Source organism: Monocercomonoides exilis, assembly GCF_001643675.1.
Source record: "Monocercomonoides exilis strain PA203 chromosome Unknown scaffold17-1647472, whole genome shotgun sequence".
In the NCBI taxonomy this organism is placed as follows: domain Eukaryota; phylum Preaxostyla; order Oxymonadida; family Polymastigidae; genus Monocercomonoides; species Monocercomonoides exilis.
The window spans coordinates 900,339-924,104 of NW_027150562.1; the positions used below are offsets into that span (position 1 = coordinate 900,339).

The window sequence follows — 23,766 nt, forward strand, 5'->3', positions numbered from 1 at the left end:
ATCTCATGAGATATCAAGTTGTGTGTGCTTTATGAACTTTGAAATCAGAGAAAACGTTAATCAATGTGTTTCTCTTTTTTGCGTACTTGAGACTCTCCAAAATGAAAGTTGTTTAGACGTATGCATGTTTTTTGAAACTTGCAATTTTGTTGATTATTTTTATTTAACGATATTGTAATTGAAGCTATACAAATCAGCATTCAGTTCAATTGAGTCTTCGTTAATTAGTTCAACAACAAAGCAACTTGGAGAGCAATTTCAAGCAGAACTCCTTCAAATCAAAAATTGTGGCTCAATAAGTCCAGGGTCGCCTGCACCTCTTCCTAGATTGTTGTTTTCTACGATGAAATCTATGTGTCTGGATGATATATCAATATCATTTGGAGTAACATCACCAAAGGAAACGTTATTGCTCTATCGTGCAAAATTTTCTTCAGCGCAATCTCCTGCATTGCCCTTTAGCGGTGTGGTAGATCCTACAGTTTCCCCTCAAATTCAAAATGAAGAAACGTCAGCAACGTTATCTAAAGCTATATCAATGGATCGAACCAGCACAACTTCTGAAAAGTCTCAATCATCTTGTCAGACACCAAACTCCAATTCAATATTCCCTTCTCCGTCTCCTTCAATCGTCCCGTCTCCAAGTCATGCTCCTTTGACTCCCTTTGATGGAGAGTGTTTGCTGTGCGTATTGCTCACTCACCCAACTTGCTTACTCTCCTCTTCTGATTCTCCAAAACACGTCAGCGATGAGAGATTGGATCGTTTTGGCGAAATTCCTCAGTTCATTTTGGCAGACGGAGATTGGCTTCTTTTGTGCCCGTCGCACTCTTCCGTTCCTTCTACGCATCATTCACCGTCAAAGCACATTCCAAGCTCTGCATCCACTTCTTCTTCTTCTTCAACTTCTTCTTCTTCCAATTTTCCTTCTTTGTCCATCTCACTTTCACTCACAACTGACAAGTTTACTCCATTTGCTTCTGCAACTGCAACTGTCACATCTGAATCCCCAAGTTCAAATGACTCAAAGAAAACATCTGTCTCTTCATCTGCCTCGTCTCATCCTGTGCAAACCAGCGTTCAGGTACCAATCCCTCCTCCTTCGTTCTTTCCTCCTTCACAAAATGATCAATCTATGCCATTCGGCTCTTCATCTGCTTCGGGATTGGAAAAAGACACGTCTCTTCAAATAAGTCGTTCAGAAGGATGCGACGAAATTCGAGGAGCTGCTAAAAGAGATGGACATACTGAAGGTAAGAAGAAAAATGAGATATTGTTGTGAATAGCTTTGAAACTTTGAACATTAATTTTGCATTGTCGATTTGAGATATTGCTTTGTTGAAGTGAATGCAATATTCATTTTTGCCTTGGCTCCTTTTGCTTTTGACTTTTTTAAAGATGATGATTTGTTGTGTTTATCTTTTTCGGGGATGATAATTTGATGGATTTTTTTGAACTCAACGAAAGAAAATACTTAATAACTTTTAAACGAATAACCATATTTGTTTGCTATTAATTCTGAAAAAAATCAAATAAAAATTTTGTTGTATCTGCATTTGGTTAATATCGTTGCCCATAATCAATCCCCTCAGGATCAGAAGAAGTCAAATCATCTTCATTTCTTGTATTAACCTCACAAGCTTCCCTATCAAAATAGGAACTTAGAATATTTCTTGCTGTTTCTTTTATTCCTCTTCCGTGATGGCCCATGGCCAGATCCTCCAGCGCTTCAACTCCGCCCCATTCAGTCAATTTTCCGATTATTATGTCAGTCCCTTTGTTGCTTTGCCCCTTTTCAGACGAAAATAGTTCATTGAGCAAACTTATGTTCGCAAGTTCCTGAGGAAATGCAGTTGTACTTGCTTCTTGAGAACTTGGTGAAGGTTGTGTCAAAACAGTAGGAAATGTGTTGCTAACTGTATTTGTCATTATATCTGGTGGTGATAGAATGATTGAAGAACTTGAAACATTCGAGCTTGACATCAAGTTTTCATCTTCTTTCGCTTCTATATCCATTCCGTAATTATGAATTCCATACTCACTTTCATTTTCATTTTTCCCTTTTTCTTTGCTTTCACCAACTTGCATATCAAGCTTCACATTCTCAACTATTCCAGGCAACTCTGAATACAATTTAAGAATGTTATCTAACGACTCCATCGCCAAATCGACTGACTCATAGTCCGCGTTTTTGAGGACTTCACAGATTGCAAACATCGCATTCGTCGACATTAGCAGGATAGCACCGGAATAGCTTTCGCTGATGTATTTCAGCATCCTCATCACATAATGTGTGCAGTCACTCTTCGCCTTGATTGTACGTTTGTAATAAAGATTGAGAATTGCAGATAAAACGCCACTGTCGAATAGCGCTTTGATCTAATTGAACAAAAATAAATTTACATATTAATGGAATGTTGAGAGAAAATGAATCATATTGTCGATAATTTAAATCATTTCATCAAAGAAAATAATTAGAAATTAAAAAAATATTTGAAATATTTCAGAATAAAAAGAAAAAGAAAAGAAAACTCTAAAAGAGCGTATTACCTGTCTTTTAGTGCCTGCAGCGATGTTGGAGCAGATGAAACAAATCTCTTTTCGGATGCTTTCGGATTCTCTTTGAAGCAAACGAATTGCACTTTGCAAAAAGCCATTGTCAATCAAATGCTGCAATTAATTAATGCATTAGTAAATTTTGTAAATATTGAAACAGAACAACATGTAAAAATAAACAACAAATAATATTGACATGAAAAGAATAAAGTTTGTTTCAATAGTTAATTGCAAAATAAAAGTGCAGACTTGACAAGAATTTGAAGAGAATGCGGAAACGTTTCCAATTGCCTTTGACAAAGTCAGTTCGATCTGTGCAGAATTGCATTCGTTTAGATAACGGAACAAGGCTGGAAGATAATTATTAAACATGTCCTGTTGAAAAAATGTATGTTCAAATCAAAAGAAATCACAGAAAAAGAGATAATTCACAGAATAATTATCAGTTTTGAACAGAAATTGGAAATTATTTCAAACAGATATAACATGATTTATTGGTCACAAAAAAATAAAAAAATGAAAAAATGAAAAAATAATATCAAAGCTCATACAATAATTACTGTCGAATTATGATCCGATAGATTTTTCAGAGCCAAAGCAGCGTAATTGCTAAGTTCAGAATCTCCCAAAGTTAAGCAGTCGATGATGATTGGCAAAGACCGATTAAGCAGCGATTCGACTTCTTCAATCCGGCGCTCGTATATCGGGATGTCTGCTTGTGCTAACAGAACACTACCAACGTCTGGAACGGGATGAGAAGATGGCTGAATTATTAAACCTGGCTCTGTGACTGAAGCAGAATCCATTGCGTTTCTGATTGCTCTTGGATTGTAAAAGGTTGGAATACCTGAAGCTGGATCAAAAGTTACGCTTCCTCTATGTGCGGATCCATCTTCATCTCTTTCCATTTCATCAAATGTTGCACCTTCTTTAGCATCTGTTGTTAGTGCTTTGCGCGAATGTTTATATTTTCTTTTTGAGTTTCGGCAAATCTGAGAGAGTGCAAACATCGCTTTCTGCTTCAAAGATATGGAAGTTTCTGTGCTTCGGAGAAAATCAATTATTGGAATTACAACATCGAATTGAATGCAATAATTTCTATTCTCTGTTTTGTTAAAAGCAAGATTTCCCAAAAGCCAACATAACTGCAAAATAATAAAAAGTCACGAACATTAAATAGTAATACAGATTTATTTCGAATTATACCAATTCTTGATTTTTGTTTGTTGTATTCATAAAAATTTTCGACATATACTCAAGACATCCTGAGTATAGAACAGCATTTGAGCAGGTTTCCAAAGAAGTACTTGCTAAAAATAAAAACGAAATTCACTACGTTTAATAGTTGTTAAATAAGAAATCATACACATATTTAGAAGTATCCAAATAACTTCTTTTTGAAAAGAATGATCGAAAGATGGATCTAAAAAGTGAATAATCTTATCTATGACGTTTTGCCGAACATATTGCATTGAAACAGATTGTATTTGTGAAGACATTTTTTGAGATGTTAATGGCTTCCGAAGTTCAACAAGTGAATTGAAGCAACTATTGACATCAGTAGATTTTAGCCCTTCAAGCAACGTTTCCAAGGTAAGTGGCTTTTTTTAATGGAAATAAATAAATAATCAACTTAACGTTCATAAAATAAATCCAACAAACATCAATCACATCCTTTTGCTCTTGTATATCTTTTCTTATTCGTTGGTCATTCAAAATATCATCTCTTTCATTTTGTCTCAATGCAAATAATGAACGATCAGTATTTGAAGAATATGTACTCACTTCGCTGGTGTTCAAAAATCGGTTAAATCGTAAATTTGCCCGAGCATTTACATCATTTTCGAAAGACATTCATTAATATTAATTAATTATTTTTATTAGATCGAATTTTCAATTCAAAAAGAAATTATCGATAAAGCATCAAACAATCTTGATAGTTCGAAAATAATTACAGTGATATGTCAACGTATATGTTTTTTAAATTTTGAGGTTTCTGTTTTTATTTCTGATGAAATTCAGAATTCATTTTTATCTTCAAAAATTGATTGGTGTTTGCATAATTGTTTGTAAGTTTAGAACCTTGATATGAATCGAGAAGTTTCACAATTTTTGATAACACAATGAATGGAGTAAAGAATAACAAAGGAAAAAAAATTGAAGTTTTCATTTCTTTCCAAAAGTCATTTCTTTTCCTTTATCAATTTTTGAACATAAAAATCCATCACATTTTGACATAGGTGTTTTTTCAAGTGCACATGCTTTTTTTCAAACAAAAATTTTTGGATAATTGAAGCCATAATAAAATAATTTCTTTTTCAAATAAGTGTTCCTTTGGTCAATCGTGCAGAATGAGCTTGGAACATTGTATTAAATTAAAGGAACTAATTCCTGTAGATCCCTTTAGGCCAATAGGACAAAAATTTGAAGCTGGTGTGCTTGTTGCAAATTCTTTTTACTATTAACATTCATATTTATTTTGATAGAGATATCATCAAGTATTTTACAACACGTAAATAACTTGCATGACTTTGAGTATTGCATAAAATCCATAAGATTTAAAGGATTTTCTGAGGTTTTGATGTGTATTATTTTCGTATTTGAACTGTAATTGTTTGTGAAACTTCGAAGAATGCAATAATGACAGAAACAACAGAGCGTTCGACATGTGAAATAAAAGAGGTATTTGTTGTTAATATTTTATTTCGCAATTATTCTTATGAACACAACAGATTGTTGCTCATATTCAACTTTTCAAATCAAGTGAAATTTTGTTTCTCGCCGAGGCTGATGCAACTTTAAGTTCAAATAAATCTTCAAATATGAAGCTTTCTCGTTTTTCAGCATCGCGGTATATGATTCGCTTTCCTTTTTATCGTTACATCCAAAACATTTTTTAGCCTTTTAAACGCTATTTTTTCGAAGCTTCACATTGGCATTGTTGTTTTAGAAAAAATAGTTATTTTAGCATGTATGCCTTCAACATCCGAGGACCCAGAAGTTATTCAAACATTAGTGTGCGAGAATGTTTCATCTTTTTGGGAGCAGCCAGAAGTCAGTCGTCAGATGAAAGAAATGCAACCTTTATCCAAACAGTCCCTTCATGAAAACTCGAGCACGCATCAATCGCGTTCAATGGAGGAATCTTTTGATGAGAAACCTAATTTCCAATTTAATGAAGACGCTCGGACTTGTTCAACGAATCGTCTGAGCTTTCATCAAAGTCCAAATTTAACTCCCACTTCTTTTCAATCTCGCTCTTGTTGTGGAGGCTCAGAGCTTCCTTCTTCAGCATTCAACTCTTCCTCGTTTTCATTCCAGGCGCCTTTTGCTTCGGAGCAGTCATTATCACTTTTACTGACACAGCAGAGCACACAAGCTCCTTCATCAAAAGCACAAATAGAAAATTTAGTCACAGATGAAAGGTTGCCAAATGGTTCGATTAATTCTTCTCTATTGATTCCTTCTTCTGCTGCTCTTTCTGTGGGATATTCGTGGGGAAGTTTCATAACGCCTCCTCCTTCTCCTTCTTTATCTCCTTCACTATCCCCGTCACTTTCATTTTCACCTTCTCAGAAACAATTCTTCACTTCAACTGCAGCTGATTCCACTTCCTTTATTTCCTCTTCAAATCAATTCACCTCACGACTTTCTCCTTCTCTCTTGCCTGAGGCGACATTTCCATCAAAGTCTGAATCGCCTTCGCTTTCGTCGTTTTATCCAATTGCAAACTATTCCAGTTCATTTTCATCTTCTTCGCCTCCTCTTCTTCTTTCTTCGAATTCGTCATCAACTTCTAATTCGTCTTCGCCTTCACCTTCTTCAATGTTCACTTCATCATCTTCCACTTCCATTTCACCTTTGGCTAATTTAAATGAACTTCCATCTTCTACGTCAGTCAAGAACCCTTCAACAAGTCCGTCATATTTTTATCAACAACCTTCTTCAATTTCTGCCAGCTCCCCTTCAGAAAATGGATCTTCTACAGTCATCGAGAAAAGCATTGCTGAAGATGAATTGAACGAAGAGGAAGAATTAACAGACTCTTCGTTATTTGATGTGTTCCAATCGATTGACAGTTCCATCTCTTCTTCGTTCTCTAATTCATCTCTGGCATCTTCATCTTCCTCTTCAACTTCTTCTTCTTCAACATCTTTCACCTCATTTTTACCGGACAAACCACTTCAACAAATGGACAATCAAACGAATAACAAAAATCCTTCGAGCCAAAAAAAGGCTTCTGTTTTTCTCAGTTCATTTTTGTCTCAATCTCCTGAATCTATTTTATCACCACTGAGTCCATCTTTATTCTCCGCTCCAAATAGCATCTCATCTTCTTCATTGTCATCCTCATCTTCCCCCTCTTCTTCGTCTTCTTCTCTTTCGATTGACTCCGCTTCAATGGAAAGCTCAATAGCCTTTTCTCAAAACACTTCAGATTTCCAAACTAGTTCAACAGATGTATTAAGCTGCAATGCATCTCAACAACAATCCGAGTTAGCCAATTGCAGTATAGCAAATTCTTTTGTATCTGAATCAAATCAAATGGAAGAAGACGATGATAGAACAGTGATAGTACATGTGCAAGATCAAATTTTTCAACCATCTCCTTCTTCTTTCTTTTCTCTTCCTCTTCAGAAGCAAGAAAGCTCCTTGAAAATGTTCAAGCCATTGTCTATTTTTTCATCACAGAATTCAACAAATCAACAATCCACACAACTTCTACCAACAAGTTCAATATCTTCTACTTCCTCTTCAGCTTTTTCTTCTTCGTCGTCGTCGTCTTCTTCTTCTGAAGATAAAAGCTTGTTTATTCACAATTCATTCAAAACTGAACCAATTTCTCAAATATGCATACAACCAAATCAAAAACAGAATGGACAGATATCTTCTCTTCCCTTTGAAAAAAAACAAGACATTGAAAGCTTTTCATCTTTGCCTTCAACGTCAACTGTAAAATCTTCTACTGGTTCTGCAGACTCTTTCGTGTCTCAGTCTTTTCCTTTGTCAACTTCTTCTTCTTCTTCTTCTTCTTCACCGTCTCTTCCTCTTTCTTCATCAACTTCATTCAATCCTCCACCAGCGTCACAATTCATTCAGCCAAAAAGTGCGCTTCGCAAAAGCAATTTGTTTTCACTTTTCACTCCTTTTGAGACAAAAGAGTCATTTTCAAAGATGAAAGTGACATGGGGCGACGGAATGTCAGAATCCGCCAAGAAGTTCCGGTTTGATGTCTTTGGAAAGGAGAAAGAAGCACAAATGCTTGGATTTGTTCGGGGAACGTGTTTGCCACCTTCTTTGGATCAAAATACTCCAATGGTTAAGCCAAATGATGGATCTTCACGCAACTTAAGGGGAAATTATCCAATCAAGAGACAAAGTGATATTCAATTTCAATCTTACACTTCTTCTGCGATGTTGAATGACTCTGTTGCACCGCAGTTTTCTGCATTGTCTGCTTCTTCTCCTTCGTTGTTTGACACATCAAAGTTGGCAATCAGCCAGTACGGTTTGAAGGGGAATTCTTCTCAAATGTTTCTTCAACAGCCCATCGGATCCCTTGGAACAAGCGCTTCACAGAATCAATCATCATCAACATTCAGTCATTCGAACGAACTTAGCTCTCAGATTAACTCTGACCCTGCCATCCAATCTCGCTCCTTGCCCCCTGTTTCATTTTCGACTGGATCATTTACAACTCCACAGCACAAAACACATTCGCTGCATGAAAGTGAAGATGATTGGGACAGACTTTTTAGAGAAGCACAGCAGTCTATCAGTTTTACCAAAACGTCATAGTGTATTTTTTTATTTATTTATTTTTTTGGTATTTTATTATTGTTGTTTGTAGAAATTTCATATTTTTGTTTGAATGAATTATTTTGAATGTTTGATTCGTGTGTTTAATTTTGATATTTTTATCAATTTAATTTTTGGAAATATTCAATAGGAAATAAATATTAAACATTGTTCAATTTTGTTTTTTTAACCTAATAAGTTTGTGAAATTTGTTTGCTTTAAAGAATGCGTTAAACTGACATCTGATGCAAGTGATTGAATATTTCTCTGAATTGCATACAACTAAAACTGATTACATGTTATTTAAATGTCCTTTTAATGAAATGTGAATTTCTTGTCTTTTCGTTCAATAGTTGATTAACAAGCTCCAGTTGTTTTATTCATTCAACTTTAAAACAAAACTAGCTATCAAAACAATTGTGGAGGAAAAAACTTATTTGTGGGTAAATAAAAAGGATATTCCTTATTTAACATGGCTACTTCCAAAATAAATAAGACAATAAAATAATCAAGCGATATGAGCACAAAAGAATCATATTCAAATACAAACAACATAAAAAATCTTTAACTTCTAAAGATTCCAAAGAAATGAAATGTGATATGAAATGTTTGTTTTGTCTGTCTAACTTGTCAAGGAATTGGCAATACAGCTGATATTTTAATTATCAGAGAAATATTCTTGGTGATCATGAAAATATAAACATTTCTGTTTCGTTTTAAACTTTAACTTTGTTGAAGCAACTGTTCGTTATTCTTACATTCACCTTTTTTCAGTTTATTCTCTCTCTCTCTCTCTCTCTCTCTCTTTCTTTCTTTCTTTCTTTCTTTCTTTCTTTCTTTCTTTCTTTCTTTCTTTCTTTCTTTATATTTTCAGTTGATTGATTAGAAGTTGCTTGCTCTTCATTCTCAAAATCAAATTTTTCTTTCAAAATGTCCCTTTGTATGCTTATCATATTTATTTTTATGTTTAACTTCTTTCCTCCTCTTTAACTTCATTCTCTTTCTTCTCCTCTTTCTCTTCTTTCTCCTCTTTCTCTTCTTTCTCCTCCTTTTCCTCCTTTTCCTCCTTTTCCTCCTTTTCCTCCTTTTCCTCCTTTTCTTCTTTACCTTTTTCTTTCTCTTCTTCCATAGCTTTTTCTTCTCCTTCTTCTTTCTCTTCTTCTTTTTTCTTTTCCTCATTCTCCTCTTCTTTCTTTTGTTCCTCCTTCTTATCTTCTTTCTCTCCTTCTACTACTTTTTCCTCTTCATCTTTTTCCTCTTCATCTTTTTCCTCCTTCTTCTCCTCTTCTTCTTCTTTATCCTTCTCTTCTTTATCTTCTTTATCCTCTTTATCCTCCTTCTCTTTATCCTTCTCTTTCTTCTCCTCTTTTTCTTCTTTCGTTTCCTCTTCTTTTTCCTCTTCCATCTCCTCCTTCTCTTCTTTCTTTTCATTCACTTTATTTTCTTTCTCCATCTTCTCGTTATCATTCTCTTCTTTCTCTAAATCTTCGCTTTCTTCTTTCTCTTCTTCTTTCTCTTCTTCTTTCTCTTCTTCTTTCTCCTTCTCTTCCTCCTTCTCTTCCTCCTTCTCTTCCTCCTTCTCTTCCTCCTTCTCTTCCTCCTTCTCTTCCTCCTTCTCTTCCTCTTCCGTTTCTTCATCCTTTGGTGGCCTTTTGACAGAAGGAGGAGGCTGTGTGGACTTAACTGCATTTTGTTCGTTTTCATTGCTTTCTTCTCCTCCTCCTCTTTTTTCTTTTTCTTTTTCTTCTTCATTCAGAGGCTCCATCTCAACCATCTCCACGCGCTTTGCCTTGTCAAGTTGTTTCTCGCTCCGCTTTTCTTCTTCAATTGCCGTTCTTCTTTCTTCTTTCTCCTCTTTGATTTCTCTCTCTCTTCGCTCTTCTTCGCTTTCTGCCGCCCTCTTCTTTTTCAGTTTTTCGTCAATCTTCTTCTTTTCTTTGGCGTATTTCCGCATCTGCGCTTCATTCTTCCTCCTTGCTTTCCGCGATCTTCTTTCCATTATGTGATCGTACGTTGTTATGTGCTTGATGTCTGAATAGCAGATCATTGGAGTTTGTGATAAAAAGTGAAATAATTATCATAAATAATTAACGAATGAATGAAATAAATCATTTAATAGATAGATAGATAGATAGATAGATAGAAAAATATTTAGATAAAAGGTAGTTTTTAATGATTTGTTGAATGGAAATAACAATTTTCGATATTCACGAATTCCTTTTAGAGAAAAATAAAACAAATGGTAGCATACTAATAATGATGTGGAATATTAACAGATATGTTATAAAGCCCAGCGCAGGGCTTGCAATAAGGAGAGATAATACAAGCAATATTGTGTTTGCAATAACTGTCAGCATCCAGTGATGAATAGAAGTTGAAGCAGAGAGAAGTAATATTCAAAGAAATTGTTGAAAAATATATGAAAAAATTAATGAAAGAAAGAAAGAATTGTGAATATTGATACCTGGAAGAAACATCATTAAATTTTCTTTATATATAAATCCAAATACAATTCCAACTATCCCGCTCACAAGTTCAAAGGAAAACACAACAAAAAATGAAAGCAGAAATGTTATGAAAAGTCTCAAAAAGTCAGGAACGTGAATAATTGTGTAAGTGTGAGCATGAGAAAAGATATATATATGGATATTTATAGAAATTTTGGATATAAATTTTTCATATTCAGTGCACGAACAATTAATTTAAGAAAATTTTAAACCTGTAATTTCGATGACCCACACAATTATTGATCCACACGCAATGATGATCAAATTCGTCAACGCATCGACAACAGTAATGGCAATGTTTCGTATTTGGAGAACTGAAAAAATTCTTGCTCACAGAATTCAAATTCATAAAAAAAAGTCAAACACATATGAAACGCAAAAAATGCAATAACGCAGATTTGGATCATCTCGTCTTGGGTCATTTGCATAATCGTATCTTCCAGCTGTCATATTTGGATCGTAAATATGAGGATCCGTTGGATCACTTTTTGCAGTCATTAGTGCGATGATAAGTCCAATAATGACCAGAACAATATATATCTGTTGTTATAAAATTATTGAATAATCGAATGTATGAAGAAGAATGCAAAATTATTCCCAAAAAATATTCAGCATACAGAAATGAGAATGCAAAATGGAACGAGTGTGAATGAAAAAGGACCCGATAGCACGAATAAAATAAAATTAATTGGAAAAAGAATCCAAGTTAAGACTTGCTGAGGACAAAATGGTCTCTGTAATCCATGTGTTCGCCTATCCAACCCTGTTGCATGCCCATGAAAATCTATACATGGGACTTTAATGTGTACAGGCGAAGAATTTGCATTCTTAGCCATTTTTTAAATTCAAAGTTTCATAATGGGCATTCATTTATTAAAGTAATATGGTGTAGAGATCAAATGTCGCATCGTCTTTTCCGCAATAGAAAGCCAAAAGAATATACTAAAACACTTCAGTTTTCTAAAGATGCACTTTTAAAAGCAGAAGGTCTCTTAAATTTATTTGATTGATTCTTTTATCATTGTATCGAAAAAACAAATTTTCATTTTTGTTGTAAATTTGAATGCGTATGATGGTCATGAAGAACGAGCTAAAGGAGCTATAAATCTTTTATATTCAAAAGTTTCCGAATTAACAGTTCTTATAGATGTTTGATTCATTCGAAATAAAGCACAAGTGTTGATTTTAAATTTTTCAATTCAGAGTTTTGAATCAAAAAAGGATGACGTATCAAAAGATTGTATTTTCCCAACACCTGCACCATATGAAAAGCCAAGGAGTTCCGTTATGCCGATGAACAAGGTTTTTCTTCGCAATTTTTTTCATTTTAAATCAATCATAAATTTGTAAATTAAGACTCTTATTGAAATGCAAGATATTTTATATCAGCAATGTCGCGATTACTTCGAAATTTATGCTGCATTGAAGATATGGATACAATTACGGATACCGTCTGTTGAATCAGTTTGTTTATTTTCATGTTGATTTTATTTTAATATTGTATTATTTTTAATCATATGATTTTTCATCCTCAGGGAATGTCATTTGATGTGAGCGTACAGACAGAATTATCAGGGGAAATTGAAAAATTTGAAGACGGTGTTTTTGAAATGGAAAAATCTTTGCAAGGATTTGACGAAGAACGGATGAGAATTTTGGAGAAGGTTTAAACCGTTTTTAAATTGTAATTTTTAGTTATTTATATATTCTTCTTTATTTTAATGTCTTGTTCTTTGCTGATGTACGTGTTGAACTTTTAAATTTTTATTAGATTGTTCATTATCCCACAATTATGAGTTATCGAAAGGAACTTCAACAAAATGATTCATCTCAATACATATCTTCTTGCCTGCTTCTTTTCTCATTAAGAAATGATACTGCTTTTTGCATAGACCTTCTTTCAAAAAATAAGAAAAGATTAGGAAAGCCGTTAGATGCGGAAGTGTCTTCGAAAAAGAATACTCCAATTGCTTCTCCTTCTCCATCTCCAGATCACCTAATGACTGAAGTAGAAATTAATGCTGATGATGATGGAATAGCAGGAATGTATTGAAAGGAGTATTGCATTCACTATCATTTTGCAAAATACTGTTCTTTTTCATTCATTTCACGTATTTTCTTAAATGATTAACACTTCATTGTTGAACATTATAGAAACTCTCTGTATTCATTATTTTCTTGAAATCAGATGAAGATTTTGTAGATAACAGCATCCAATCAAAATGGAAGCGGATAGCCTTTCATTGAGATAATGCAGTTTATGATTACTGGTCAAAGTCTCTCAAATTCTGTTTTCTGTCTATTTATCAAATGTTGTGATGTCAAATACAATGGATTATTTGTTTTAAATTCTAAAATTTTGAAAAAACTTGTTTTTTTCATTTTTGTTTTTTATCTTGGTGATTATTTTTTAAAACACATTTTTTCTGTTTTATATTGTATTTGAAATTTTATTTTGCATTCTTGAAAACGAACATTGAAAATTGATAAGATCATTAACAAATAATTGCCATGAATGTATCTTTTCCGTTTGCTTTAGTAATAATTGCAATTCATTTAATATGAAAATGATAATATTCAAGCCTTTAACAAAAGATAATTAAGAATTAAACACACAAAAAAAAGGTCATTATTGCATATATAATCACCCATCATGAAAGCCCGTTTGTGTAAAATGAACAAGATTTTATTCATAAATGATTCGTCTGAATCCATTTTCGAAAATGGATTTTAACAATTCACATTTGGCTGATCCTTTTTGAAATCATACTTTCGTTCGAGTTTTGATCAAAAAATTTTTCTTAAAGGGATTCTAAAAAAATTAACTTCAACTGCTAATACATGTTGTTCATGATGTTGTTATTGCAGAAACAAATTTTTTCAAAAATCCCATTGAGGTAGAGATTTTGATCAAAACTCGAACGAAAGCATGATTTCAAAAAGGATCAGCCATTTATTTTGCATTAGTTTTTTCTTTTCTTTTCTTTCTTTCTTTCTATTTTTGATTCAATGTGATAAACCAGATTTGTTATTCGTGAATAATCCTCAAAGGTTAAAGCATCAATTCTGTCTCTCGATAAATATAAATTTAAATCCTTCTCATTGCTATCTTAATTTCAACTTTTTGTTCAACTTTTTCATTATTAAAGAGAATGTGACAGCTTTTTTATTCTCACACACACATTAAATATTAGTCATTACCATTTATGAATAGTCATATGGGGGGAAATACGGACTTTCAATCTTTTTTTGCACAAAGTATTGAAAAATTGCTTCGCTCATAACTTTATTTCGCTTTCTCTGATTTCAAATTTTATAAGATTTTCTTTCGGAAAACATGTATCGTTGAAATCATAACATGGAGTTTTGTATCATTCCGCGTATGTCAAAAAATGGACCCATTTTTATTGTGTTTTTTGTTTTCAAAAAGTCAAAGAAAGTGCATCATTTTTTTATGAAATTACCTGAAGTGAAATATTTTGTCCCATATGTCTATATTTAAAAAATATTTTCCTTTCTTTTTCTTTTCAGGTGAAAATGATAAATGAATTCTACATCAAATTTTCATTCCAACATACCATAATTCACCGAAATGAAAACAAATGATTGACAATGTTATTACTTCCTTATGATGATACATGGTGAGTTGGAATGAAAATCTTTTATAAATATTCATTTTTCATTTTCACCAGAAAATAATACGAAAGATATTTTTCATTAAAAAAAATTCGACGCATAGGTGATCTTTTTTGAAAACATGCTTTCATCCAAAATAAGAAAAAAATTTTTTTCCAATCAGATTTTTTTAGATAAAAATTAGCTTCAACTGTTTGCACATTATATTTATATAATAATTTCCAGAGAATTGAAAAATTTAACAAATCACATTGAGATATCATTTTTTGTTCAGAAATTAAAAACGTTTGGGGGAAAAAATGAAACTTCAAGCTTTATTATTGAAAAAATTTACACTTTTTATTGACTTTTTGTGATTTTTAAAAAAATGAATAAAGTGAGTTCATTTTTTGAAAAACGAGCGAGGTCACAAAACATTATGCAATAACTTCATTAATATCTTTTTATAGATATGAGAATTTGTTTCATTTTGTAATTTGAGAAAGGTAAATCAACTTATGAGTGAAATAATTTTTATGTCCTTTGTGCAAAAAAAGCTTGAGAATCTGTATTTTCCCCGATTTGTGATTTATAAAACAATCAACTTTTAAGTCGTTTGATCAAAATATTTTGTTGTGTCTTCAATTACAGTTTGTGCTAAAAATACCGGACATCGCAAAAAATACCGGACAAGATCGATATCTCAACAACCGCAAGAAGAAAAATTCTGATAATTTTCCTCAATATACATCTCGTCTACACAAACTCACGTGTTAAACCAGACTTTCAAAACAGCTTCATTCGTACTCAGAGAAAATTATTTTTAATATTTCGGAGAAACTGAATTTAAAATTTTTTAGAAATTTTCTAAATTATATTTTCTCAGCACAAATGAAGCTGTTTTGAAAGTCTTGTATGACACGTGAGTTTGTGTTGACGAGATGTATATTGAGGAAAATTATCAGAATTTTTCTTCTTGCGGTTGTTGAGATATCGATCTTGTCCGGTATTTTTTGCACAAACTGTATCATCTCAAAACTTTAAAATTCTTATCTTCAAATTTCGGTCAATTTGTATGTTTAATTGTGATGTTTGTTCGTTTGATCATAAAGATTAATAAAAAACCTCAATGTTTTTTTAAATCCGAAATATTTAATAATCTAGACTTTTCAAAAGGAGTAACTCGTATTTAGCATTTGGCATAATGATACTTAATGGTATTAACTGAAATCGAAAAAATGCAACATGGTATGTTGGCAAATATTATATTATTGTTTTATATGCTTACGATTATGTGCAGAAATGTTATCTCATGGAATCGAAATAATTAGAAAATTCTTTATTTCAAATTATTAATGGGATATGATCAAAAAATCAAAATTGGAAAAAAAACACGTAAAACTGAGATCCGATGATGCAAAAGACATAAAAATATTTTTTTAGGATTGAGATGTTTATTAAGGAGGTGGAGATGGTGAAAATTGCTTCTGAATGCATTCTTTAGTTGAAATTCGAATTAAGACAAAATAGAAATCATTTGTTATTATCTTTTTGTCAAATACACATTTCCGCAAACTTTTATTAACACAACATATGCTTTAAACAACAAATATAATTAGAATATCGTGATATTTGTGAAATTTGCAAAATGCCATATTGTACAATTATGCCTAACATTTTTGAAACAAAAAAAAAAATAAAGAAAAAAATTTTTGTATATTTTTCTTATTTTTTAAATTTCTTTTTTTTAAAAAATATTTTAAAATAGAGTTCGGAATTTTAATATCTTATTGAAAAAAACGAATATTTATTTCAACTGCAAAAATTCTCTTTTTCATAATTTTTGGTGCATAAAAATAAAAAAAATATATAAACTTGTTTGAATGATATGAAAAAAATTGAAAAATGAATCGAAAATTCAATTTAAAACAGTTTCAGTTGGATAAAAAAACTTGTTATTGAAGATTTTTTCAAACAATCAATTTAAATTAGAATGTACAAAACAATAACATTTTGCAATATTCCTAATCAACAAAAATTCAATAATTCTTTAAAATTACTTTAAGCCTTTTAAGTGTCCATGAAATGACGGATACATTTACAATACAGTGCAGCAACCACTCTTCTTTGCCTCTTGAGGTTGATTTTTCTGAAGAACTGAGCGAGCAGCTGTTTCAAATACAGCAGACAAATTTTGCTGTGTTCTAGCAGAGCATTCAACATATGCTGTTAACCCTAAGCGTTTAACCATTTGCTCAGCCTAAATTATGAATAAGAAAAAGATATATAAAAAATGTTTAGAAGGAAAACAAACATCTTCCTTTTGAACCAACTTAACGCCCTCTGGAGGTGCTTCTCGAAAATCTGCCTTTGTTCCCACAAGAATAACTGGAACTCCTTTGATAAATTCTTTTATTTCAGGAATCCACTGGATTTACAATCAGAAAAAAATTATTTTATCTTAAAAAATAAAATATATTATACCTTCACTTCAATATTTTGAAAAGAAGCAGGATCAGAAATTGAAAAGCAAATAAGAAACACTTCAGTATCTGGGAAGCTGAGAGATCTTAATCTGTCGTATTCCTCTTGTCCTGCAGTATCCCAAAGTTGAAGATGCACTGTCTTTCCATCCACAACTTGTAGTGATTCATAGTTATCAAAAACAGTTGCTATATAGTCATCTGGAAATTTGTTTTGTGTGTAAGACATAAGCATGCAAGTCTTACCAACTGCACCATCTCCAATAACTACGCATTTAACATCCTGCAAAACATAAGCAGTTAGTTTGCCATTTTAATAAATTTAACAGTAAATTCATATAATAATTACAAAAAAAGAGAAACTAGTTCGTTCTACAAACCGTAACAGCAGACATTTAATGATCGGATATCTGAATTTCTTCAGGTCTTAAAATGGTAAAGATCAACGATTGAGACAAATATATAAATATTATTGAAACAACCTGCTTTACAAATTATTGTGTGAAGATTTTTGATCGAATAGCACATGTTCATGAAAATTTTGAAAAAAATTGGACTTGGTTATTTTTCGTTTCATATTGAGAATAACAATGAAGAATAGAAAGTGATATTATAATTTCAAAATTCAAAGTTCCTTTATTATTCTTGAAATTTTAAATAAATTTAAATTTCGTGAGATTATCATTTTAAAAATATAATTCCCCATAACAGAGATTTTATTCAATAAATTAAAAAATTTGTTGTTGCAATGGCTTCAAATTTTCAAGATATTTGCACAACTTCAGAATACGTTCCAGAATTAATGGAAACATTCTCAGAACTTGCTGAAAAGAACTCCGCAACAGCAGTTTCGATGAATCGGCAAATGAAAGATAAAGGCGAATTGATCGAAAAAGTTTGAAATTTATAAAATGCTTTATTTGTCTTCTTAACATTTTATTAATTTCAAATTTCGAACTTTGATTTAAAAACTTTTCCTTTTATAAATTTGTTACAAAAACTTCAATCATTTTATATTAACAATTTCTTTATCAGCTTCAGAATGAAGTTCGTGATCTGAAATCATGGAGGAATGAAGAATCAGAACAGCTTTACAATATTGTTTGTAAAATATACACTTATAAAAATTAATTCCATATTATTAATGAAATCATAAATTTGACTTGATATAGGCCCAACAGCTAAATAAACAGAATACAATTGCAGAAATAACTAGTAATCTTGAGCACTCATTACGCCAAATGTTGATATGGCAAAGCAACATGGAATGTCGATTTGGCGATGCTGAATCCGCTCTGAGAGATCTTGTCACAGTCAATGAATTAAAGCCTTCAGCATCGGACATTGAGGTGTGCAAATGACTGCTTTAATATAAAGACAATAAATGGATTTATTTGGGCAGAAATTACTCTCTCAATATGCAACAAATGATTCTTTGAAAGAGCACCTAATGTCATTTGTAACAAGATCACAAATGCAAGAAGCACTCAGTTTGAAGGTGAGCATTTCTGAGCTTGATCCGAAAGATTTTAAAGAGGAGATTGGACAAATGAAAGAGAGAAATCTCAAATTGAAAGGAAAAGCCTCAAATAACGCAGAATCAGCAGAAAATTATTCCGAGCTTCAGAAAAAATTGGATGAAAAAATTGGAAAAGAAGAGTTTCAGCAATTTTCAAAGAATTTAATCGAGAAAGAAAGTATAGAAATGGTGAAGATTGCAGAAGAAGTGATGAAAACGAACAGTGCCGTCAACAGTTTTATGAGCGAATTTAATAAAAAAGTGGAAAATGTGTGTTTCTGTGAAAAATTCATTCACTCAAATAAAAGAAGATTTTGGCTCTTGTGAATGCTATTTTTTTTTGCAACTTTCTTTTTTTTCAACATTGTGTTTATTTTGTCTTTTTCCATTTAATTTTTGAACTTGACAATATATGTGTTGTATTTTCCTTTTCAAATTATATTTTATCTTTTTTCTTTCTTTCTTTCTTTCTTTCTTTCTTTCTTTCTTTCTTTCTTTTCAAATTAATCTCTTTCTCATTCATTCATTCATTCATTTAATCTTTCTTTTCTCTTTCTTTCTTTCTTTCTTTCTTTTATTCTTTCTTCAACTAATCAGATTGCGAAAAATTCTGCGAAAGATGCCTCTGAACTGCGCAGAAGCATCGAAAGCAGCCAATCAGAAGAGAGAAAGAGGCTGTCTGCAATCGAAGCCCAGCAGCAAGACCTGGTCTATTTTGTCGATGTTTTAAAGGAGAAAATCCTTTCCTTTGAAGCAGAAATGACCGGAATGAGAGGAATTTTGGCTGATTTGAATGAGATGATTTCAAATGGAATGAGCATCAGACCAGACAGAAATGCCACCAGCCGCCTTGCTACTCCTCAATCCAGAAGTGCGATGATGACGTACCAGCAGGAAACGACTAACACATTCGCTGCTTTTCCCTCTGAAGCAACAACACCTGTGCGGGGGTCGCCTTATTTGCCTGTGTCTTCTTCATCTTCATCTCCATCTCCGTTTCCTTCTCCTTCTCCTTCTTCTCCCTCACATTCTTCTTCATCTTCTTCTTCCTCTTCCTCTTCTTCTCCTTCTGTCTCTCTCATCCAGCGCCACGACTTATTTAAGACGCTTCAGACACAGTCTCTTCAGCTGGATTCGCTTTCCTCTGCTTTCCGCTCGATTACACAGGAAGTGGATGAATTAAGGCGGATTGTGAAGAAAGCGCGCGACGGCGACGAGAAAAAAGGAGAAGAAGTCGAAAACAGAGCAAAGATCGCAGAAAGAGAGAGGAAAGAGGAAGAGGCACGCCAGATGATGGTCAATGCCATTATGGAAGTGGAAGCAGAAAACAAGGAGATTAAACGGAAATTGAATGAATTCGCGCCGAAGGAAGCAGTTTCACAGCTGATCCAGCTGATAAAAGCAAGCGAAGCAGACAAAAGGCGAAGCAATCAAGAAAACAGCATAACGTCAGAGAGCGAAAGAGAAAACGGAACAACAATTCAAAGAAAAGAGATGGCCGAAAGAGAAGAAAAAAGAAGTATTCCATCGCCATTGGGAACGCCAGCGCCTTCACCTTCGCCTTCATCTTCACCTTCAACCGCACCTGCTCCTTCTCCTATTTCTGACCCGGTTTCATCTTCTGCTTCATCATCATCATCACCATCATCATCGACTTCTTCTTCTTCCTTTGCAACATCACCTTCTCCGCAGAAGCCGTTTTATTTGCCAGACGTTTCAGAAACCTTCAACCGCAGGCTCCATTTGACAGAGAAGGCGATTCTGCACTTTTCAGAGAACGAAGAGAGAGATAAAAGAGAGAAAGAGAGAGAGAAAGAGAAAGAGAGAAGGAGAGAGGAAGAGAGAGAACAAGAGAAGGAAGTATTGAGGAGCCTGGAAAAGGATGTGGTGGATTTGGCAGCGTCGCTTTTGGAGGTGGCGAAGAAGCAGACGACGATGAATGAGATTATTGACAGCGAGCTGAAGAAGAGGATAAGAATTATGAAGAAAGGAGAAAATGTGAATGTGAATATGAGTATGAATGTGAATGAGAAGGAAGAAGAAGAAGAAGAAGATGCTGATGAAGATAAAGATGAAGAAGAAATGAAACAGAAAAGGAACAAGAGCAATAGAACAGAGGAAGAAAATGACAGAAGCAATGACGAAAACAAATGGATTGAACAGATGCGAAATGAATTGGAAAATGAAAGAGAAGAAAGAAAGAAAGAAAATTCAGAAAGAAAGAGGGAATGGGAAGAGAAGTTGGAAATGCTGAAAGAAGAATTCCAGAAAATCAAAGAAAGATTTGATGAGAAAGAGAAGGCAGAAAATGAGAAAAGAAAAAGTGAAGGAAAAGAAAGAGAAAGAGAAAGAGAAATAGCAAAACAGAAAGAAACAGAGAAAGAAAAAGAGAGCGAGAAAGATAACATTCTATCCAAAGTGCAATCGTTACTGGATTCACTGATGCCTTCATTTGATGCGAAGATCCAGCAGGCGATGGAAGAAGCCAAACAACAGGAAAACGGCAGAGAACAAGCGCTTTTCAATCAGATTGCAGAAGTTGAAGAGGAATGGGAAGAAAAGACAAAGGAGAAGATGAGTGAATTAGAGGAGAAGCTGAGGGAGTGGATGGAGATGGTGGAGAAGAAGGAGAAGGAGGTTGAAGAGAAGTTGGAGAAAAGGAAGAAGATGGATGAGAAAGAGAAAGAGAAAGAGAAAGGAAAAGAGGAAGAGAAAGAAGAAGAAGAAGAAGAAGAAAGAAAAGGAAAAGAAGAAAGGAACGAACAAGAGATAAAGAAAGTGGTTGATGAAGAAATAGCAGGGAAAATGGAAGTGATTCTGGAAGACTTGATGCGAATGAAGGAGACAATGAACGAAATCAAAGGCAAAATGCAAAAGGAAGAAGAAGAAGAAGAAAGAGGAGAAAGAGGAGAAAGAGGAGAAAGAGAAGAAGAATCGAAAGAATCCAAAGAAAAAGCCTCAGAAGGCAAGCAAAGCGATGTTTCTGATAAAAGTTCAGAAAAAGCAAAGACGGAGTCGTCTTATAGAGAAAACATACGATCGTTTGAAGAGCGTGTGAATGATGTGACACAAAGACTGACAATTTTGGAGGAGATTGTGGGGCAGCTGGTGATCACAGCTGGCGTTATAGGAGAAGAAGACGGTGAAGATGAAGAAGGGAAAGAAGAGAGAGGAAAAGGGGAAGGAGGAGAAGAAGGGGAAGGGAAAGATGCTCTTTCTGAAGAGAAAGAGAGGAGAAGGAAGGAAGAAGAAGAGCATTTTGTGATTGAGATGGAAGACTCTGAGAGAAACAATGAGGAGATGCTGAAGAGAGAAAGAGACGAAAGAGAAAGAAGAGAAGAAGAAGATTTGGAAGATTTTAAAGAAGAATTCGGGAAAGAAAGAGGGAACAAAACAGGGAAGGGCGAAAAAGAAGGCAACGAGATATTCGAAAACTGGCTAATTAGCAAAAACCGCTCTCCAATATTCCAATCAGCACTTGGCAAGAACACTCCTTCTTTTGCACCTCCATTGAATGCCTCTTCAGCTGCTTCTGCTTCTGCTTATGCCTCTGCCTCTTCTCATCTCTCCCACTCCACATTTTCACCGAATCCTGCTCTGATCCCGTCTTCCTTGCTTGTCGATGCCACCAATGCCTCTTTCCTCTCTTCATTCCCCAGCACTTTCAATTCAACCCCTTCGGCTCCTTCTGACTCTCTTTCCCAGTTTCCTCACTCAACCTCAGCAGAACCCTCGGCACTTTCACAGCCAGATGCCTCGCATCACTTGTCGCTCTCACAACACCTCTCCTTCCCTCCTTCATTTCCCTTTGAACAACAACTAACACAGCCACAGTTGGCACAAAGCAGCGAAAAAATCAGAGGAAATAGGAAACAGATGGAAAATAATGAGGAAAGAGAAGAATTTGATAGAAGGGATAAAGCAGAAGCACAACAAGAGAACAATGAGAATTCAATGGGCAAAGCAGAAGCAGTAAAAGAAAAGAAAGAAGAGAAGAAATGGAGCAACGAAAGCGACAAAGATGGCAGCAATGAACATTCAGAGTCTTGGAATCCGATTGACGAGCTGATCGACGAAGATTACGAGATCCAGTTTGACGACAACGAAAACGAAGAAGAAGGAGGGAAAGGACAAGGAAGAGGAAAAGAAGGTGCAAGTGCAAAAAACGGATGCAGCAAGCCAGAAAACTTAGCTAGAGATGATTTTGACTTCAGCAGAGCCAGCAAAGAATACGAAATCGAGCCATCTGCTTCTTCTTTGTATCCCTCTGAGCCCAAAAACGACGCCCAATCAGCTTCTTTGCCAGTCTCAGCGACTTTCTCTTCGTCTGACTCGCTGATGCACCGCAAAGTGCTGCAGCCGCCCCGCATCCCCATCACCGAAAGCTCGCCTGCTGCTTCTCGCTCTTCTCACCCGTCGCACCCGTCACATCCATTGCAACCATTACAACCATTGCAGTCCACACAACCATCACTTCCACAGTCAATAGCTCAATTTCCCAGACAGCAGAACAATGCGATTAGGAGTTTATCGCAATCGCCGACTTCCAAAGCGAAGAGCCAGACAGAAGAGGACTTCAGACGCAGCAGCAGAAACAGCAGCACAAACAGCAGCACAAGCAGTGGGAATGAGATGAGCAGTTTTGATGTGAATTACTCAACGCCCACACAGCAGCATCCGATTGACGGTGTTGACGTGGCTTCTGCTTCGTCGTTTCCTCCTCTTCTTTCTTCGCCTCAGAATCAGTTCAATAAGAATTCGTCTATGCCACTTTTAGCATCACCATCGACTGCTGCTCCTTCTCTTGCCTTCATATCGGAATCTTCCTTGGTCAAGAGCAAAGCCCCAGTCTCTCCTCCTTCTGTTTCCTTAACACCCTTCAGTCACCATTAGAATTCTTGTATTAGCTTTTTTTCCTTAATCTCTTCTATTTGTGTATTTTATTACCTTTTGGTTGAATTGCACACGTCTTTGCTTTCAACTGAATGCTTTTCACATTTTTTTTTTAATTTTGTAAATCACCATTATCGGTATCACAATTCAATTTTCTTTGAGATTATCACGTGATGTTAGCATTATTATTCGTAATTCTGCTAAATGTTTATAAAATTATTCTCATAAACTAAAAAAGTCAAATATTTTCGAAATGATCAAAAAAGTTTTCTTTTTCTTTTTTTCAACATTCTGAAACATCATTTTTCAATGGAATGAATTTATTTTGAAAAATATGGAATTCAATTTCCAACAAACAACTTTTTGATAAGAATCGTCATAAATAAAGAATGGA

General features: G+C 34.1%; 7 protein-coding genes across 7 annotated transcripts; 4 read left to right on the plus strand and 3 right to left on the minus strand.

The window, feature by feature from the left end:
- Nucleotides 1-31: 31 nt before the first annotated feature.
- On the plus strand, nucleotides 32-1,282 carry MONOS_2517 (uncharacterized protein; the record flags this gene model as incomplete). Its single annotated transcript, XM_067872442.1, has 2 exons — nucleotides 32-118; nucleotides 185-1,282. 2 exons carry the CDS (start codon nucleotides 32-34, stop codon nucleotides 1,280-1,282), a joined length of 1,185 nt encoding a protein of 394 aa, XP_067729262.1.
- Nucleotides 1,283-1,560: 278 nt separating this feature from the next.
- Nucleotides 1,561-3,926, minus strand: MONOS_2516 (uncharacterized protein; the record flags this gene model as incomplete). The annotated part of the gene is made up of 6 exons (XM_067872441.1): nucleotides 1,561-2,379; nucleotides 2,551-2,670; nucleotides 2,806-2,931; nucleotides 3,108-3,600; nucleotides 3,812-3,866; nucleotides 3,923-3,926. The coding sequence occupies 6 exons, from the start codon at nucleotides 3,924-3,926 to the stop codon at nucleotides 1,561-1,563; spliced, it is 1,617 nt and encodes a 538-aa protein (XP_067729263.1).
- Nucleotides 3,927-4,517: 591 nt separating this feature from the next.
- MONOS_2515 (uncharacterized protein) lies at nucleotides 4,518-8,355 on the plus strand (the record flags this gene model as incomplete). Its single annotated transcript, XM_067872440.1, has 8 exons — nucleotides 4,518-4,525; nucleotides 4,579-4,609; nucleotides 4,636-4,656; nucleotides 4,884-4,989; nucleotides 5,043-5,131; nucleotides 5,188-5,238; nucleotides 5,289-5,407; nucleotides 5,457-8,355. 8 exons carry the CDS (start codon nucleotides 4,518-4,520, stop codon nucleotides 8,353-8,355), a joined length of 3,324 nt encoding a protein of 1,107 aa, XP_067729264.1.
- A 451-nt stretch (nucleotides 8,356-8,806) lies between these two features.
- Nucleotides 8,807-10,835, minus strand: MONOS_2514 (uncharacterized protein; the record flags this gene model as incomplete). The annotated part of the gene is made up of 3 exons (XM_067872439.1): nucleotides 8,807-10,386; nucleotides 10,607-10,702; nucleotides 10,820-10,835. 3 exons carry the CDS (start codon nucleotides 10,833-10,835, stop codon nucleotides 9,323-9,325), a joined length of 1,176 nt encoding a protein of 391 aa, XP_067729265.1. The 3' UTR covers nucleotides 8,807-9,322.
- Nucleotides 10,836-11,752: 917 nt separating this feature from the next.
- On the plus strand, nucleotides 11,753-13,034 carry MONOS_2513 (putative proteasome activator subunit 3 (PA28 gamma)). The gene is made up of 6 exons (XM_067872438.1): nucleotides 11,753-11,849; nucleotides 11,947-12,011; nucleotides 12,066-12,164; nucleotides 12,219-12,326; nucleotides 12,398-12,526; nucleotides 12,634-13,034. The coding sequence occupies exons 1-6, from the start codon at nucleotides 11,762-11,764 to the stop codon at nucleotides 12,913-12,915; spliced, it is 771 nt and encodes a 256-aa protein (XP_067729266.1). The 5' UTR covers nucleotides 11,753-11,761; the 3' UTR covers nucleotides 12,916-13,034.
- Nucleotides 13,035-16,283: 3,249 nt separating this feature from the next.
- Nucleotides 16,284-17,381, minus strand: MONOS_2512 (Rac2b, Rho family GTPase). The gene is made up of 4 exons (XM_067872437.1): nucleotides 17,341-17,381; nucleotides 16,962-17,243; nucleotides 16,792-16,905; nucleotides 16,284-16,737 (listed from the first exon to the last, which is right to left on the minus strand). The coding sequence occupies exons 1-4, from the start codon at nucleotides 17,353-17,355 to the stop codon at nucleotides 16,576-16,578; spliced, it is 573 nt and encodes a 190-aa protein (XP_067729267.1). The 5' UTR covers nucleotides 17,356-17,381; the 3' UTR covers nucleotides 16,284-16,575.
- Nucleotides 17,382-17,664: 283 nt separating this feature from the next.
- Nucleotides 17,665-23,637, plus strand: MONOS_2511 (uncharacterized protein). Its single transcript, XM_067872436.1, has 5 exons — nucleotides 17,665-17,855; nucleotides 17,996-18,061; nucleotides 18,133-18,309; nucleotides 18,363-18,749; nucleotides 19,077-23,637. The coding sequence occupies exons 1-5, from the start codon at nucleotides 17,709-17,711 to the stop codon at nucleotides 23,370-23,372; spliced, it is 5,073 nt and encodes a 1,690-aa protein (XP_067729268.1). The 5' UTR covers nucleotides 17,665-17,708; the 3' UTR covers nucleotides 23,373-23,637.
- Nucleotides 23,638-23,766: the final 129 nt, after the last annotated feature.